Source organism: Phyllosticta citriasiana (assembly GCF_038021145.1).
Source record: "Phyllosticta citriasiana strain CBS 120426 chromosome Unknown IWZ02scaffold_14, whole genome shotgun sequence".
Classification (NCBI taxonomy): Eukaryota; Fungi; Ascomycota; class Dothideomycetes; order Botryosphaeriales; family Phyllostictaceae; genus Phyllosticta; species Phyllosticta citriasiana.
Window position 1 is genome coordinate 241043 of NW_027117291.1, and position 17189 is coordinate 258231.

A 17189-nucleotide genomic window follows, 5' to 3' on the forward strand; every position below is an offset into this window, starting at 1 on the left:
CTCTCCAGCTTACATCTACCATCCGCATCCTCCTCAAAACAATCTTCTTTGTCTCAGTTCACCCGAAACACCAGCTACCTCAACCATCGTTGCTCTCCGACTCTTCCTCATCGCCAACTTGTTCCTCAGCTCAAAATGGCTGTCGCTGCAAACCTTCCTCCCCACGTCAAGTCATACCTGGCCGCATGCTCTCAAGCCCAAATCAATCAGCTTGTTTCATCGCTCAAAGGCGTCGAGGGCAAGAGGACGGTCGCCGCTGTGGTTGCCGCGGGCGACCCTACAACTCGTGACTCGCACTCGACGCTCTCTTCCTCCAAGTCAACTTCTACCCAAGCGACAACTTCGTCAGGCTCACGATCGCCTTACATTACTCCAGCATTCTCCACAAAGCAGACCTCCTCAAGCGCGCAGGCAAAGACCCTGCCAACTTCGCAGCCAGATCAAACCTCTGCAGACATGGCCAACATTCAACACGTTGCGCCAGACATTTCGTCCAGTCAAACTCCATCTCAGACAGGCGCTACGCAGGCAAGCCCTCTACGAGCTCTCAACTCTTTCATGGCTTTTCGAGGTTGGTGATCTGATTCAGAATTTGCCCCCAAGACTTCACTAACAAGCGGTAGTCTACTACAATCCGATCTTCCACTCTTTTGAGCAGAAGGAGCGCTCAGGTTTCATGAAGACGATGTGGGCCGAGGAGGAAACCAAAGCGAAGTGGAGCATCATTGCCAAGGCATGGTCAATCATCCGGGATGAAGTGGGCAAAGATTCTGCTCCGCTTGACAGATTCCTTGAGCTTGCCTGCCCTCACATTGACATCCTTGCTCGCGATGCATACTTGTCGACCTTGGGTTGGGAGCTTTCGACGGACAATGGCACCACGTCTCTTAGACGGCGATTCCTGCCCAATTTCATGGACTTTCCTGCCAGCTTCCGCACAACTACAAAGTCAGTTCAGGACGTCATTGACTTCGTTCGCAGCTCGGGATACGGTTTACCTACAAATGACACGCCTCCAGCTTCAAGCAACACCTCGACCTCTCATCTGACGATGGCTGCGCAGCCTGTTCATCACTCCACCGCGACCACAGGCCCTGGATTTCTTCCCTCTTCGATATTCCACTCCACAAACTCCAGCTCCAACGCCAAATCTCAATCTCTTGCAGCTTCCAATTTTGGAGGCCCCCATGCGTCCAACTTCCCTGAGTCTGCTACCAGCAGCACGACACAGACGACCTCGATGGCAACCTCAGCTACGCTTTCCCACGCTGGTGACAATGCTTCAGCTTCAATTGAACAATCTGCACGGGAAAATACAATGGATCTTGGCAGTAGCTCGCAGCATGGCACCAATCCTAGTTCTGCGGTCAGCCAGCAGCAAGCAAGCAATGCAACACACGCACCACCTCCTCAAACAAGCAGCATCAATGCAGCTTCTGGGCCTACATCCGGCAGCAACATGGCAGCGCAATCCAATGACCAGGCCCTGATGGCCATCATCCACCAACATGCTGCTGCTGCCAACGCTGGTAATGGAGGCCTGCTCACTGGGGGCCCCATGACTCACCAGCAGATGCTGACTTACATGTATGGCGCCAACGTACAACCAGTCCACCCCGACATGTACTCACCACACGTCGATGATACGATTGCGAATCCCGACCCCCAAAGTTGCGTGATGCAGCGAGCCAGCCTCGCCGATCCAGATCTTCTTGCCATCTCCATCAACGCGGACTACCCTCATGAAATCCTGAACTATTACCCTGCTTCAACGCGCAACTCAGGAGAATCGATGGCAAGCTCGGTTGTGCGCCCGGCCCGCGACGAGGACACGCAGACCGCCTGGCTGGACTGCGCCCTGCAGGTCATGGATACGTCACCTTCATCTTCACCAACGTTTCCTTATGCCGAGTTCTTCAATCCTGACCATGAGGGCTTGAATATCTTCGACATTGACGGAATTCCCGATTTTACTGCCGTTGACAACACCGACTTCCAGTTCCAGGAGATGTCCTTGCCTTTGGTCACCAGCCACTGGGGTGATGAGTCCGATGGTCCTGAGCAGTGAAACAAAAGACAGTCAGTCGGATTTGAAGTGTCATGAACATGAAGGAGCTAGGCTCGGAAGCGCGCAAGTTTGGAAATCGTTGGTAGGAAGGCTGAGTCTCCTCATGGACAAAGACCATCTCTCTCTTCCAGTAATTTCTGCACAAAAGGCGTTTCTCTTCTCGTTTTTTTTCTCTAAAGCGACGTCAACTTGAGCATTGCAGCGTAAGGATTAGATAGTGCGACGAATGATCGATGAAAGTTTATCCTATGCATCGTACTGCGGTTGCGGTGATGAAGGGAGTGACGTCTTTTTCGGTCGGAAAAACTTCCTTTCCATGGCCCTACCGGAAGCGGGGGGAGCCCGGAACCCTGCGCCCATGTCCATGTGCCATGCCTCCCAACCTCATCCGAGTTTCTACTCTGACTTAATAAACACCACACTATCGATCAACTGCCCATCCACACAGCTCATAACTGCGTATTTGCATACATATGCCCGCCTGCACACACGTCTTTCCACAGGTCCCACACGCGCCCGGAGCTGCAGACTTGTCTGACCATCCACGTCCACGGGCTCCTCCCCTCGAACTACTTCCAATAGACCAAATCAGGCGCCTTAAAGCCATGGAATTCGCCTAAATTCTGTCACCCGCGTTTGATCTCAAGCGGCTGGACGATCTGGCGACCTGGAAATGACCTCCGCCACAACTTATCTCCTTGTTTACCTGTCTGGCGGACTGACTTTCCTGCCTCTCTGTGCCGTGATAGTCTTGAGTTATGTCGTGTTTACCTCGCAAAGAAAAGAGACGGATTGCGATTTGGTGTTTCCACAAGAGGACCCTTCCAGAGTCACCACGTGCGAGGAAACGTCCCGCGACGTCCCTCATGATGAGAGTCAACTTACAGAGCCCAACTTCGTCGCTGGCTTCTTCGCTGTATGTCGAGAATACACGCCTGGAGTCATGAATGGAAAGCCATCGGAGCGGACGCCATCGAATCGCCCAAACTCAGGTCCCGAGAGTCTGAGTGTTTACCAGAGCATGTACAGAAGCTTTTTGAATCGGAACAAGACACAAGGATCAAGCATGGGAGCCAACACAGCCACCAGTCGCGCAAGAGCAAGCTCTAATTTCTTCTATGTCGTTCTCAGGTCTGCACGCCAATGCCAGTATTGGAAAACAAACTAACTCACATGTCAGACACGGTCGCTTGATACTTTTCGACGACTCCGACGAGATAGAAGTACGGCATGTGATATCTCTGGCTGATCGAGCAATAGACATTTATGCAGGTGGCCACGCCGTACCCGAAGGCGAGCTCTGGATAAAGCGTAACTGTATTCGTCTAAGGCCGATCAATCCCGATGCGGAATTGCAATCAGAATCTCAATCATTTTACTTCTTTTCCGACAACTGTTCTGCAAAAGAGGATTTCTACTTCGCCTTGCTGCGTAACCAGGGTTACCATGAAGGCCAGAGCGGAATCGCGCCAATTGGCTTCGATCAGAGCCACATGATAAAGCTTGTTCAACAACTGCACAGCTCTGAAGACAATCTGCAAACACGGTGGGCGAATGCCGTCGTTGGAAGACTTTTCCTGGCCATGTATCGCACCTCGATTGTAGAAAACTTCATACGGGAGAAAATCACAAAAAAGATTGGACGGGTTGCCAAACCAGCTTTCATACAAAGTATCAGCATTCGAAGCATCGACATGGGCGATAGCGCACCGCTTGTCAAGAATCCGAGACTCCGGGAATTGAAGCTCGACGGGGACCTGACAGCAGAGGCAGATGTTACTTACTGCGGCAATTTTCGACTGGACATCATGGCTGTGGCTCGGATCGACCTGGGCGCTCGAATCAAGCCTCGATACGTGAACATGGTTCTTGCTAGCATCCTCAAAAAGCTTGAAGGTCACGTTCTTGTACGAATCAAACCACCGCCGAGCAACAGACTCTGGATGACGTTCGAGAACCCACCGAAGCTGGAAATGGTGATTGAGCCAATTGTTAGCTCGCGTCAAATCACATATGGCGTCATTCTCCGAGCGATCGAGAACAGAATTCGAGAAGTCATCGCTGAGACTTTGGTAATGCCAAATTGGGATGATTTGCCATTTCATGACACATGCTTCGAAAGAGTGAGAGGTGGACTGTGGCGTAGCGCCGAGAGTTCTCACCCAGAGGAAGTGCCGTCCAACTCGATGTCCAATTCAAAAGATGACAAGCTTCCTGATATCCAAAAAGACACAAGGAAGGACAGCGAAACCGATTTTGTCAGAAGTCAAGAGAAGACTATGAGCATGCCCAATCTTGGACATGCTCTCAGAAATCATGGGACGCCACAAAAGATGACTAGAACTATGTCTGTCATGAGTAGCAAAAGTGAAGCAAGGGTTCATGGGGGCGTGGATCCTCGCAACTCCCCAACCAAGCCTAAGTCTATGAGATCCGGTTCCTTTTCCAGCATCGCCCAACCAGTGGTCAACACCGTCATGGCCACAGTCGACTCCCAACAGACTCCGCCAAGTCAACCGCAGCACGAGGCATTTTCAGCTGTAAAAGATCTGTCCTCGCTTTCACAGTCACCATATACTTTCTCAACCTCGAATGAGTGCGTATCGAATCCAGATCCAACTCCGGATTTTGACGAGGAAGACACATTGCCGGATCGCTTCAAGTCGAATGTTCCAAACAGTGAGGAAGAAAGGCAACCAAGAGGTGCTGAAAGCTTTCCTCGCGAGAGTGCTTCAGCCCGAGGAGTGGAAACAAATATCGGATTAACTCCACCACATTTTTCGCTCTCCGGCTCATCTACACCATCCAATTTCGATTCCGAGCGAGCACTTCCTACGAAGAAGTCTCCTTTCTCAGAGAAAAGGCTAATGCTGAATGCGTCTTTCAACACGGCAGCCACAGCCGCCAAAAAGTGGATCTCTGCACGTCACGCTTCTGTTGGAAACACACAGTCGTTGCCGTCTGAGCTCGGATCACCGCCCGAATCATTTTCTTCGAAGGACTTGTCTGGCCACGACGAATCGGAGGACCAAACAGAAACGGGACTAAACTTCGATGACTTTGCGTCTGTCTCAGGGATCCCAACAATCAGGGAAAGAAGGTCTTCCATCGATGAAATTGACGCCGAATCCCTAGCTTCTTTGTCATCAAGTGCAGATCCTGTTGTTCATCGCTCACAATCGACATTAATCAAAAGGAAGAAAGTCCCCTCCAACGCGTCCTCGAGCAACGACAAGGGGGAAGAAGGCTAGAAGAGTTTATCATTCTCATTATGATCCTTTCATGCTGTTGTCGTCGCCCAAGTAGAGCGAATAAAGCTTGGAAACCAAAGTGAGGAGCCGAATGACAAAGGATACCCTTGAGAACGCTGAATGAGGTGCTTGAAATGCGAGTCGTCTTTCTTTCTGACCAAAAATATGTCAGAAGCCAGTGAATCTCTCATTACTTGGAGCTCCGTGTACATTGACGTTTAAATGTCTTCAGAAACACCATTCGGACCTTGAGCAAACTCTTAGCTCTATGTAACCGTGGACGCAATGACATATAATACCACCCATGGAGGAGCTCCTGGCAAATATAGCCCTACCTCGCGTCCACACCCCACTCCATCAGAAACGTCTACAGCTCCTCCCATCTCCCAACTCCCAACTCCCAGCTCCAAACACCACCCCCTCCCCTCCCCTCTCCTCTCCTCTCCTCCTCCAAAAAAATACCACCTCCCGCAAAGAACAACCGCCATACCTACCTACCTACCTACCCACCTACCCACCTGCCCCTTACGAAGCGATGCGATAGGACAAGAGGCGTCAAGACGGGAGAAAAAAAGAAAGAAAGAAAGAAAGGTTGTGCAAACAACGAATCGAATCGAATCGAAACAAAATGGGCTACCGCAAAGGAAAGGAAAGAAATAGGCAGGCAGGCAGGTACAGCCGACACAAAGACCGCCGACGACACGACACGACACGACGCACGTGGCGCGGTGCAAGACGCGATATGATGACGGGGCGGTAAAGGAGGGAAAATCAAAGAAAGAGAAGGAGAAAAGAGAAAAGAGAAAAGATGATAGCGATGGCTGTCCGTGGTGACGGAGGAGGCAGGTGGGTTTCTTTGTCTGCGAACGGCCGGCCGAGTGGGTGGGTGGGTAGGTGGGTGGAATGCCGAGCGGACAACATAAGGAAGCTAGGCATGCCGGAGGGACGGAGGGGTGGTGCGTTGGTAAAGGGAGAAGGGCATGCTTGCGGCGGTAGTGGTAGGTGGAGGGAGAAGGGTGCGTAGGTACGTTTTGCTTTGGCTGATTTGGTGGGCGGTTTTCATGGTGGACGGCGCGGCATGGCATGGCATGGCGTTATGGTGGTTTGGGGGGTACGTCCGACAAAGGAAGGAATTAGGTTGGGACGGTGCAAATGGAACTACGATCGTGACTTCGTGACTTGATGGAAAAACTACATTCGGACGAGGCATTTGCACCGCACTGCAAGACTTGCAAGACGCACAGCACACGCGCGTCCACGACACGGACCAGACGGTTAACGGGGGGCCACTCTCAATTGCGCGTCGCCTACTCGGGGGGATATTTTTAGGGGGGAAAGAAGCCCACACGCCGAACCGGGAGTGTGTCTGTTTTTTCATAGTCAAAAGAAGCCTCCTTCCTAACCCGTGCTGTTGTTGGATAACCGAACCATCGTCGCCGCAGTGCTGCTGTTGTTGTCGCTGTGCGGAGTCTGAGTCTACTCCTCGTCCTCCTCCTCGGCGCCGTCCTCGCCCTTGGACTCGGCGGCCTTGGCCTTCTTTCTCCTGACGCGGCCGGGGCGGCCACCGCCAAACGGCGAGGTGAGGGCGAAGTCGATGTGCTTCTGGGAGTCGAGACGGACAACGAACGAGGGGACGTTGACGATCTGCTTGCCGACGCTGTAGGAAGAAAAAGGTCAGCAAATTGCTGTCGAGAAAAAAATGCCTGTCGAGAATTCTCGACCACATCATCGGGAATCTGCGCGTACCGGATGTGCCTCTGCTTGATGAGGACACGGGCGTGGTGGATCGACTTGGCAAGGCCGAGCTTGTAGACGCAAGTCTGGAGACGGCGCTCCAAGAAGTCCTCAACCTTGAGGGCCAGGACGTAATCGAGCTTCATGCGGGACTCGTCGAGGACACCGACGCGCACGAGACGGCGAATGAGGGCGTTGCCTTCGAAGAGACGCTTGGGGTCCTTCTCGTCGAGGGTCAAGAGCTGACTGTTGAGCGTGTCGCGTGAGGTTAGCCGACGGACGGAGATGCAAAAATTGTGGGCCAGACAGAGGGCGCGCAGGTTGGAACTTACCGGGCAGCACGACGGATCTTGGAGAGGGTGAGCTGGACGCGCCAGACCTCGCGCTTGTTGCGGAGGCCATACTCGCCGACAATCTTCAATTCGGAGTCCCTGTTGGTCGCAAAATAAAATCAGACGAGGGTTCTCACCGACGTAAGCAGAGAAGCAAGCTCATGCTCAGTGGCCGCGAGAGAGGTTGACGTACAGACGAGCGGACTCGAAAGGACGACGCGGGACCTTGTAGGTCTTGGAGTAACTCCTGGGAGCCATGGCGTCGAGATGGTCGGTGGGGGAGGAGGTGTCGTGTCGTCGCTGCAAAAGACGGACAGAGAGAGACGTCGATGGACGCTTTTGCGAGGTTGTGGGTGGGCTGGCCCGTGCGTCGCTTGTCGGGTAAACCGGTGCGCCGAGGGCGGCAGCGGAGCCACATGAATTTTGAGATGCCACACCACGAACCAGCGACGACGACCCTCTGAGAAAATCCCCCCCGACTCCGTCATCTCTCGCCCTCTACAACCTTCGCAATGGGTCACTCCGCAGGTCTCCGCGCTGGCACCCGCTACGCCTTTAGCCGGGGCTTCAAGAACCACGGTTCCATTCCTCTGTCGACCTACCTCCGCAACTACAAGTGAGCAGCCGCCGCCACGAACCGCTACGCTATCGACGACATCTGACAGTTTTTGGTTTGCAGGGTCGGTGACATTGTCGATGTCGTTGCCAACGGTGCCGTCCAGAAGGGGTCAGTCCGCGCCCAACCCAACACCCACTCCGAACCCACGAGAAGTAGAAGAAGAAGAAGAAGCGCAATCCTAACAACGCCCCCAACAGCATGCCCTTCAAGGACTTCCACGGCAAGACGGGCGTCATCTACAACGTGACCAAGGCCGCCGTCGGCGTCATCCTGTACAAGCAGGTCGGCAACAGGTACATCGAGAAGCGCGTCAACGTCCGCGTCGAGCACGTCCGCCACTCGCGCTCCCGCGACGAGTTCCTGCAGCGCGTCAAGGACAACGCCGCCAGGAGGCGCGCCGCCAAGGCAGAGGGCCAGAGCGTCCAGCTCAAGCGCCAGCCCGCCCAGCCCAGGGATGCCCGCACCGTCTCCATGAAGGACAACATCCCCGAGACCATCACCCCCATCCCTTACGACACCCACATCTAGGGAACGAACGAGCAAAAACGAAAGGATCGAGGGGTCGCGTCGGCTTTTTTCTTTCCGCGGCGGGAGTGCTTGGGATTGCGTTGCTGCAGGTCGGGTACAAACAGCTCTGGCGCTGTCAAAGTTTAGGGACATGGTGCTTCAGTCCTCAAAATTCATGGGATTTTCTCTATCAAAAGACTGCGAGTTTTGTTCGGGATTAGGTTCGACTGGCGGCCCGCGCCATTGAATCATTAAATCTTCCCGCGTGCCACTATTTCCCCAGGCACTCACTTGGCACGAATCCAAGGGCCTGCGCACAACGCCCCCAAGACAGATACCCTTTAAGCAGATCGGATTGGAAAAGCAACGAAATTCATTCTATGTACAATGAAGTTTGTTTATACGCAGCCGAGTGAGACGAGCTCTCAAAAGCCAAGAGAGAAGAAAACACGCACAAGTGAGTATGGAGGGACAACAAAAGCCAGCCAATCTTCCTCCGAATGCCCATATGCAGAGAGAACAATTGCTCCCCGCCCATCCACGGGAGCACGAGTCGCAGCGCATCCGCCCCTCCTCCCCTCCCCTCCCCTCGCTTTCCAAAACAAGACCCAAGAAAGTGAACGGGTGGTGATATCATGACGCGCCTTCAACTCCGACGAGCCCGCTCAAGGTATTTGCTGAGAATGAAATCCGCCTCCCCGCCTCGTGTCAATTTAAGCCTTCTCACATTACCACGCACTTTTTGTCATTGTCCTTGGACGACTTTACAGACAGTGCCACGCGGGCCGCTTCGGTGAAGGCTTCGTTGACGCCGCGGTTCTTCATGGCAGAGCATTCTGATCATAGTCAGCCACGTGATTTGACGTAGGACTTGCCGGCCTTGGTTCCGACACAACGTACCCAGATATCTGAGGGCGCGAATTTTCTCGGCCACCTTGAGGCCTTGCTCGTAATCTATGAGCGACTTTTCGCCTTGTTGCGCGCCGTCTTCGTCGTCGTTTCCTTCCCGGAGATCGCACTTGAGCGCAACGAGCACGAGCTTGACGCCCGGGCAGTTTTCGGCGATTTCGCCCACCCACTTGGTCTCGACGTTTTCCAGCGAGTCGGGCGAGTCGACCTAGAGACGCTCGTTAGGCCGCGCCGTGTACGAGGATGGAACAGATGTTACGCTGAAGCAGAGCATTATGGCGTGCGTGTCGTCGTATGAGAGGGAGCGCAGCCTGTCGAATTCCTCTTGACCGGCTGTGTCCCAGAGACTGAGCTCGACGTGAACATTGTCAATGAAGATGTCTGGAGCGAGACGTCAATACATGGGGGCGAGAAAGATAGGTCATTGGCATTGGCACGCAACGCCGCGCCATCAAGGAGGCTTGGTACCGTGTACGTAGTTTTCTAGACGCAACATGTCAGCGCACCGTCATCACACATTCGCTCAACACTGGCATGCATACCAAAAACAGTGGGCTCGCTTTTCCATAGGCGACATGTCAGTGACGGGCAGACCACGCGGGCTCCGGGGCAGCATTCGAGACTCACTAGACGGTGGGGAAGTATCTGGGGCACAGCAGCAATCGTCAGCATAGGCTCCTGCACCAACAAGGCATCGTCATGATCGGCTGCTTACCCTCGCGTAAAGACATTGAGCAGCGACGTCTTTCCACAGGCGCCGTCGCCTCTGTTGTCCTGAATCAGTCTCCTGTGTTGATGCGCGCGCCGGCCAAAGCTCGAACCAGTCCCAGTTATACGTACAGAAGCACGAGCTTCCGCTGCACCGTCTTGGTGCCACCGCAGAGAGGCATGGTGTTGAAGCGGTGGGCGGATCAGCGGACAGGTTCGCGGGCAGCAGTAGGGAGTCGCAAGAGCATAGGGTGAGCGCCTGGCGCGGTCGGAGCGGAGCGAGGAGTGAGAGAGAGGGAGAGAGAGAGAGAGAGAGGTCGCGGTCGGAGAAGAGGGTCGAGGCGCGGTCAGGGTCAGGGTCAGGGTCAGATGGGTCGGCGGGGGCGGTCCAGGCAACGCACCTCACCTGGCAGGCACGGCTTGCGAGTGTGAGGTGGAAAATATACAAACTTGGAGCGGCGAGATGGCGGGCGAGGTTGAGATGGGAGGGGGCTGCTCGGAACAACGCAGAGGCCACCACGGTGCGCTGGAGCCAGTAGTTGTGATGGAGATCTTCCAACTGAGATCCGCCCGACGCCTAATTTAGCGACCATGGTGGCTTACCACGCTGACTGACATGACATCCCAAACTGCTTTCCTAATAGGTAGGCGGTGAATGCAAAGCTATCGTCAATACTACTACATGCAACACCACTGCATCACAATGCTTCAAGCTTCTCGAGACCTCCGCGCGACCTCTTGAGCCGATCGCCCAGTCCAATCTGCTCCCCGGCCTGTCTGTGTAGTCCAGAGACAAACCTGCCCTTTTCAGACCGCCGCTTGTCATCTTCTTCGCGCTCCCTTTGCTCCTGCGCCCTAATGGCCGCCAGTCTCGTCTTGCGATCGTCCTCTAGCTGCGACGCACTGAACTGCATTGCAGCTAGCTTGCGCGCGCGTGCATCATCCTCATCTTGCCGACGCGGCGGAGACCGAGACCTGCGGGGCTTGTGCTCTGATGATTTGGTTCTCCAAGAGTCTTCATTTCGGTCCCGTCGCCTGCGGTCGCCGTCGAAAGAGTCTGAGCGTCTCCTTCTCGAGTCGTTGTATTCCCTGCGGTCTCGTCGCCTGTGATCTCCTTCAACTGAGTCTGAGCGTCTTCGACGGTGGTGGTCCTCGTCATCGTCACGGTAACGTCTCTTGCGTTCGCCTTCAGCCGAGGCTGAGCGCTCGCGACGTCGGTAGTCGTCGTCCCGGTGTCGATGGCGCCGCCGACGTTCCCCTTCAGCTGAGCGAGAACGTCTTCTCCGGTGGCCGCCGTCGTCATGATTCCGGTGTCGCCGCTTTCGGCGCTCGCCTTCTCCTGAAGCTTGAAGGAGCTGTCTACGCCGCACGGGATCATTCATCATGGACTCGAGTGCCGCCTGTTCCTGCTTCCGAATGGCCGCCATGGGGTCGTCGCGAAGTTTTGCCGTTGCGTCCCGTGCTGTATTCGCATTTTGTGTTGTCATGAATGATTCTTCGCCTGCACTCTTTTCCAGCTTCTTGTTTTCTTCATTCTTGACGAGATTATCGATGCGGCGCTGTAAATTGTCAGTCTCAAATTCCGCAGGGTGTTAGGGGTTTGTCCTACCTTGCCCAAGAGGTAGCCTTCGAGTTCCTCGGTAGTACCAGTCTGTCCGCTCGATGGGCCCGAATACCTGCCAGCGGTTAGCCAATTCCAACAGCTTGAAGCAGTGCCACTCACATCCAGTCTACGCGATTCAGTCTCTTTTGTCCACCGGCCGATTCTTGCATTTGTTGGAGCTCCTGGATGGCACGTTCTTCCTCGCGCTCCTTTTTCATTTGGTCGATGCGCTTGCGCTCGTCGAGCGCCTTCTTTTCTTCCTCTGGAGGATGTTAGACAAGACTTCAAGTGGGCGCAGGTCCACTTACCCCATACTCGACGCTGGTTGCTCATCAAGAGCGGGTGCCAGCTCTTTTTCAAGTTGAGATCGCCTCCCATGTTGGCGGTTGCCTTTCAGAGCGGCGATTGTTGTTGAAAATGGAGATCGGGCGGCGAGAGTACTGGTCGTAAGAGGCCGTGTTTAGAATGTTTGTGGTAACGCGTCTGATGCTTGACGTGAGGCTCAAACAATGCAAAGGTTGGTGTCGGAAGATGGGAGACGCGTTGGGTGCGGCAAGATCAGGCTCGGAGGGGACAGGGCCAAGGACCAGGGCAGGCCGGGTCACCGCCTTGTTCGTGTTTGTCCGTGCACGGTCCAGCTCGGCCCGCTAAATCCCCGCTAGAGCTCCAGAACGGCCATGACTTTGGCACTTATCGATATGCCACTGACGTCCAGCCATTTACCGCGTCGCTCCAACTTGCCTTACAATCACCGCCCCTCTCTGATTTCGACCTGTCTGGTGAATCAAGGCTCTTAGACAGTTTCACGTCATCTCATTGCTTCCTCACCTCAAGTTGCGCCGCCATCATGTCTTCCGACGACGATTTCATGCAAGAGTCGGAGCAGGAAGAGTGAGCTCGCGCCCCGAAGAGCTGTCGACATGAGCATGACTGACACCGCTTCAGCTACGACTTTGAATACGAAGACGACGATGACGAGCAAACGGGCGATGTCGACATTGAAAACAAGTACTACGGCGCAAAGCAAATGAAGGGAGACAACCCCGAGGATGCCATTGATGAATTCCTCGGTGTGCCCGCGTTGGAGAGCGAGAAAGGCGACTGGTACGTGGCGCTCAGTTGACCTTGACTTGGACTGTTGCTGAAGAATTCCAGGGGCTTCAAAGGTCTCAAACAAGCCATCAAGCTAGAGTTCAAGCTGGGCAGATATTCTCAGGTCAAATTCCCAATGCGCTCCTCGATTGCATCATTTGCTGACTCCCATTTCAGGCGGTGGAGCATTACCAGGAGCTTCTCACCTACGTCAAGTCGGCCGTCACACGAAATTACTCGGAAAAATCAATCAACAACATGCTCGACTTTATCGAAAAGGCGGCCGAAGATGACGAGGCTTACAAGTGCATGGAGAAGTTTTATGCTCTGACGCTAGACTCCTTCCAGAGCACCAACAATGAGCGATTGTGGCTCAAGACCAACATCAAGCTGGCAAAGCTGTGGCTGGAGCGCAAGGACTACCGGCAGCTCACCGACAAGCTGCGTGAGCTACACAAGGCATGCCAGAGAGAGGACGGATCGGATGATCCCAGCAAAGGCACCTATTCGCTCGAGGTGTACTCGCTTGAGATTCTCATGTACGCGGAAACCAGGAACAACAAGCGGCTCAAGGTTTGTGTCATTCACGTGCGGCGGGTGCATCTCTAACAGCGAATCAGGCCCTTTATCAACGCGCGCTCAAGGTTCGATCAGCTGTTCCACACCCCAAGATCATGGGCATTATCCGGGAGTGTGGTGGAAAGATGCACATGAGCGAAGGTGCGGCAGGCTTCCTCGTTTTGTTTTTTTTTTTTTTTTTTTTTTTGCTTTTGGCAAGCGGTGAGCGGTTCTAACATGGGCAACAGAGAACTGGAAGGAGGCACAGAGTGACTTTTTCGAAAGCTTCCGTAACTATGACGAGGCGGGATCACTGCAGCGGATCCAGGTGCTCAAGTACCTGGTGCTGACGACGATGCTCATGAAGTCAGACATCAACCCGTTCGACTCGCAGGAGACCAAGCCGTACAAGAACGACCCGCGCATTGCAGCCATGACGGACCTGGTTGACGCGTTCCAGCGCGACGACATTCATGAGTATGAAAAGGTGCTGCAGAACAACAAGGAGCTCCTTGCAGATCCGTTTATCGCCGAAAACATTGACGAGGTGACGCGCAACATCCGCACCGAGGCGGTACTGAAGCTGATTGCACCGTACACGCGGTTCACGCTCAGTTTCATCTCACGGCAGCTCAAAATCTCGCTTCCGGAGGTGCAAGACATTGTCAGCTTCCTTATCGTGGACAAGAAGCTGCGCGGGAAGATCAACCAACAAAAGGGGACGGTGGAGATGTCGAGTAGCACGGACAGGGATCGGGTGCATGCGATGCAGCAGTGGACGGCGGCGATAGGGATGCTGTGGGCGAGTGTGCTCAACGAGGGAGAGGGCTTCCGTTCGGAAGAGGCTTCGCAGTTCCAGGCGGCACAGGGCCTATCGGAGGGTGGAGGAGGACGACAGGTCAAGGCCAGGAGCGGAACCAAGGGCAAGGTCATGTCGGGAAGAGTGCCGGCAGCTGGGTTGATGCCATGACTTCAAGCCCTTGTGAGAGGCAAAGGCTGAAACCTCGAGGGGAGTTGCTTTGCTGCCCCAGGTCAGTTGCTTTTTGGGGTGCTGCAAGATCGGGGTCTGGTGGCACGGCGAGGCGTGGACGAGGGTGGGATTTTCTTTTTATACCGAGCGATTGCATCGGTCGTGTCGCCTGGGACCAACCGGGCTCCGGTACATGACACGATGCAGTCGACCAGCGGAGCGGGCGCGTACCGTCGAGGCCACCAATGAGCCTGGACAGCGCTGCAAGCCCAGGCGTGACAGAGGGTATTGCATGTTACAGCTCACTTTTGTTTTGGCCGTGTCTGTGGTGTTGTGCTGCGCACCAGACGACTGCACGCTGGCATCATGGAGAGACTGGACGGGAGGAGATGGCGCTGTCTTACAATGAATGACTGAATGAATGAATGAATGGGGTTGAAATGCTACGACAGAGGCTCGCCGTTTCAACCAAGAGCGCTTTGGTACCTGGCAGCATAGTCGACGAAGCCCCCTTCCTTGATATATTGATTGCCTCTGCCCCTGGCAAAAGCGCTGTGTGTGTATCACAACGACGACTTCGTCGTCGCTGCAACCGCCGGCCCGTCGACTGCGTCTACTAAAGCCCTGGCCTGCCTACGTATGTATCCCTTTCTAACCTACCTACCTACCGACCGACCTACCTACCTACCTACCTACCTACCTCCCTACCTACCTCCCTACCTACCTCCCTACCTACCCACCTTACTGCTCGCTCGGATATTTGCCGTCGTGCGTGTCAACACCATTCCTGCTCTGTTCTGCCGCTGCCCGTCTGCCACCGCAAGTCGCTGCCACCAGACGGCCCTGAGGTGCCCTCCGCTAGCGAGCGGCCATGGACCGCCAACCCCAACCGATGCTCTCCCCCAACTTCCACCCATATCCTCCGCACTCGTTCCATGACCCGGCCCTCCCTTGCTTGTCGACGCTCTCGTCGTACAGGCCCTCATTTCAGCTTCCCCATCGCACTGCGGAGCTTCCCGCCAGCTACACCCCATCGCCTCTGCCTCCTCGCCCGCCCGCACCAGCCCCAACTGGCAGGATGACCTACGCCATGCAACAAGACGACGACTTTGTCCAGCTGCAAAAGCTGTCCGACGAGTACCAGCCCGAGCTCTCTGTAAGTCGGCCTCGCCCCGCTGCGTTGCGCGACCGACGCGTGCTGATCAAGCTAGGGACCGCTGGTCGGGCCAAGACAGTCGACCTCGGCCATTGCCCAAGAGTACGCCAACAGCGACCCCATCTATCGTGCGAAGACCCAGGTAAGTCTTGATTCTTCGCTTTCAATCTGCCATGCTAATGTGCGTAGAACCTCCCCTTCAAGTACTCGCAATACCGGACCTGTCGCGGCGATGGACACTGCGGATGGAGAGGTACGCACGCGATCCGCTCCACCTCCAACGCTGCCACTAACCACTCGTCCAGCGATTGCCTTTGGCTACTTTGAAGTGCTCCAACGTCTCGGCGACCGTACAAAGTTTCTCGAGGAGCAAAGCAGGCTGAGGTCGTTGGCGAACCTGCTCAACCAGGTCGGCTTCCAGGCGGACATGTACGACGACTTTGCAGAGGAGACCTTTGCTCTACTGCGCAAATTGTCGTCCAATGCTCGCGCCACGGATGACTCGGTCTTGCTCGATGCCTTTAACGATGAAATTGTGTCACAGAGCATCATCACCCACCTCAAGGTAAGCGCACAACCCAACTCTGACGACCAAAACTAATCTTTGCAGCTCTTGACAAGTGCTTGGATCAGGACTCATGCAGCCGATTTTGAGCCCTACCTCTTGGGCCAGGACATTCGGCAGTACTGCTCCAGCTCTGTCGAGGCGGCCGTGTGCGAAATCGAACATGTCAGCTTGACCGCCCTCTTCCAAGTGCTCCTCCGGCCGGCGAGCATTGCGCTGGAGGCGCTGTACTTGGACCGAAGCTCTGGCGATGAAGTGAGCACGTACGAATTCGACGTTTCTGGGCCAGATGACCTGCCAGTCTTGAATCCTCCAACCATTCGTCTTCTCTACCGACCGTAAGCTTACCCTGCTGTTTTCCGAGCCATGGCTGACTTGTTGCAGCGGCCACTACGACATTCTCTACAAACCAGAGGATTTGCCACAGCCAGTCGTCGCTTCGCCCATGGGTAACCAGGTGGCGGTGAATCTGGCGCCCCATCTCTCCGAGGACTCTGTGTACATTAATAGAGGATTCTCCGATGTGCTAGCGTACATTCCAGGCATGGGTCCGACAACACTGGCACCGCCGCTCGAGCAACCGAGTTACCTGTCTGACCCATATGGGTTTCCTCAAAGTGCGCCTCCTCCGGTCCAGCCGCAGCCTCAGCCAATGTACGCGCCATTGCCCGTGACACACGCAAACCACGACTACGTTGCACCAAGCCTGCCAATGGACAATCGCGTGGGTCTGCCTGTCAATACGTCTGGCCCCATGGCGCGCGATGAGCCGTTTCGATTGCGGCCTTCAGTCTACGAGCTGGCACAGGACTTTGCACCGGCGCCTTCACATGCGGCCACTCTGCAGACGCCGATATTCAAAAAGTGAGTTTGAGACAATGTAACCGTGGCGCTTGACTGACTCTTTAGTTCCTGCTACAATACCGCCCACTTCCTGAACCCCGACTTTCAACCCGAAGAGTGGACGCCGGATGCCGCCGACTACGGCTCCCATCCTCGCTCGCGCCACAAGTCAACTTCGCAATAGCCCACGGCCCCACGCGCCGTGCAAGGAAAGCGAGCTCGCTCCTTTCCAACCCAGCTCGAATTCGACATTTTTAACGACTCATAGTCCGAA

General features: G+C 54.9%; 9 protein-coding genes across 9 annotated transcripts; 5 read left to right on the plus strand and 4 right to left on the minus strand.

The window, feature by feature from the left end:
• Nucleotides 1-405: 405 nt before the first annotated feature.
• IWZ02DRAFT_353980 (mating-type protein MAT alpha 1-domain-containing protein) lies at nucleotides 406-1066 on the plus strand (the record flags this gene model as incomplete). Its single annotated transcript, XM_066764270.1, has 2 exons — nucleotides 406-571; nucleotides 624-1066. Coding segments are annotated over 2 exons (609 nt in total), but the record flags the coding sequence as incomplete, so codon positions are not given.
• A 1374-nt stretch (nucleotides 1067-2440) lies between these two features.
• Nucleotides 2441-4409, plus strand: IWZ02DRAFT_502064 (PH domain-containing protein; the record flags this gene model as incomplete). The annotated part of the gene is made up of 3 exons (XM_066770294.1): nucleotides 2441-3199; nucleotides 3249-4326; nucleotides 4380-4409. Exons 1-3 carry the CDS (start codon nucleotides 2742-2744, stop codon nucleotides 4407-4409), a joined length of 1566 nt encoding a protein of 521 aa, XP_066619256.1. The 5' UTR covers nucleotides 2441-2741.
• Nucleotides 4410-5566: 1157 nt separating this feature from the next.
• Nucleotides 5567-6599, minus strand: IWZ02DRAFT_77570 (uncharacterized protein). Its single transcript, XM_066771202.1, has one exon. It carries the CDS (start codon nucleotides 6402-6404, stop codon nucleotides 5814-5816), a length of 591 nt encoding a protein of 196 aa, XP_066619257.1. The 5' UTR covers nucleotides 6405-6599; the 3' UTR covers nucleotides 5567-5813.
• Nucleotides 6600-6795: 196 nt separating this feature from the next.
• IWZ02DRAFT_493603 (40S ribosomal protein uS4) lies at nucleotides 6796-7643 on the minus strand (the record flags this gene model as incomplete). Its single annotated transcript, XM_066769952.1, has 4 exons — nucleotides 6796-6976; nucleotides 7066-7299; nucleotides 7386-7484; nucleotides 7579-7643. The coding sequence occupies 4 exons, from the start codon at nucleotides 7641-7643 to the stop codon at nucleotides 6796-6798; spliced, it is 579 nt and encodes a 192-aa protein (XP_066619258.1).
• Nucleotides 7644-7814: 171 nt separating this feature from the next.
• On the plus strand, nucleotides 7815-8883 carry IWZ02DRAFT_460881 (60S ribosomal protein eL21). The gene is made up of 3 exons (XM_066768183.1): nucleotides 7815-8001; nucleotides 8065-8112; nucleotides 8202-8883. The coding sequence occupies exons 1-3, from the start codon at nucleotides 7898-7900 to the stop codon at nucleotides 8530-8532; spliced, it is 483 nt and encodes a 160-aa protein (XP_066619259.1). The 5' UTR covers nucleotides 7815-7897; the 3' UTR covers nucleotides 8533-8883.
• Nucleotides 8884-10656, minus strand: IWZ02DRAFT_425710 (rho3 protein-like protein). Its single transcript, XM_066765898.1, has 8 exons — nucleotides 10261-10656; nucleotides 10136-10186; nucleotides 10048-10065; nucleotides 9963-9979; nucleotides 9889-9903; nucleotides 9680-9801; nucleotides 9412-9628; nucleotides 8884-9347 (listed from the first exon to the last, which is right to left on the minus strand). Exons 1-8 carry the CDS (start codon nucleotides 10308-10310, stop codon nucleotides 9235-9237), a joined length of 603 nt encoding a protein of 200 aa, XP_066619260.1. The 5' UTR covers nucleotides 10311-10656; the 3' UTR covers nucleotides 8884-9234.
• Nucleotides 10650-12419, minus strand: IWZ02DRAFT_460895 (pre-mRNA-splicing factor Cwc25). The gene is made up of 4 exons (XM_066768184.1): nucleotides 12040-12419; nucleotides 11852-11993; nucleotides 11738-11804; nucleotides 10650-11687 (listed from the first exon to the last, which is right to left on the minus strand). The coding sequence occupies exons 1-4, from the start codon at nucleotides 12107-12109 to the stop codon at nucleotides 10827-10829; spliced, it is 1140 nt and encodes a 379-aa protein (XP_066619261.1). The 5' UTR covers nucleotides 12110-12419; the 3' UTR covers nucleotides 10650-10826.
• A 61-nt stretch (nucleotides 12420-12480) lies between these two features.
• Nucleotides 12481-14448, plus strand: IWZ02DRAFT_77623 (PCI domain-containing protein). Its single transcript, XM_066771203.1, has 6 exons — nucleotides 12481-12622; nucleotides 12677-12835; nucleotides 12887-12947; nucleotides 13001-13396; nucleotides 13444-13543; nucleotides 13630-14448. The coding sequence occupies exons 1-6, from the start codon at nucleotides 12579-12581 to the stop codon at nucleotides 14349-14351; spliced, it is 1482 nt and encodes a 493-aa protein (XP_066619262.1). The 5' UTR covers nucleotides 12481-12578; the 3' UTR covers nucleotides 14352-14448.
• Nucleotides 14449-15429: 981 nt separating this feature from the next.
• Nucleotides 15430-17099, plus strand: IWZ02DRAFT_384361 (peptidase C65 Otubain-domain-containing protein; the record flags this gene model as incomplete). Its single annotated transcript, XM_066765329.1, has 7 exons — nucleotides 15430-15507; nucleotides 15563-15649; nucleotides 15697-15760; nucleotides 15813-16072; nucleotides 16118-16410; nucleotides 16457-16936; nucleotides 16982-17099. 7 exons carry the CDS (start codon nucleotides 15430-15432, stop codon nucleotides 17097-17099), a joined length of 1380 nt encoding a protein of 459 aa, XP_066619263.1.
• Between the last annotated feature and the right edge of the window lie 90 nt (nucleotides 17100-17189).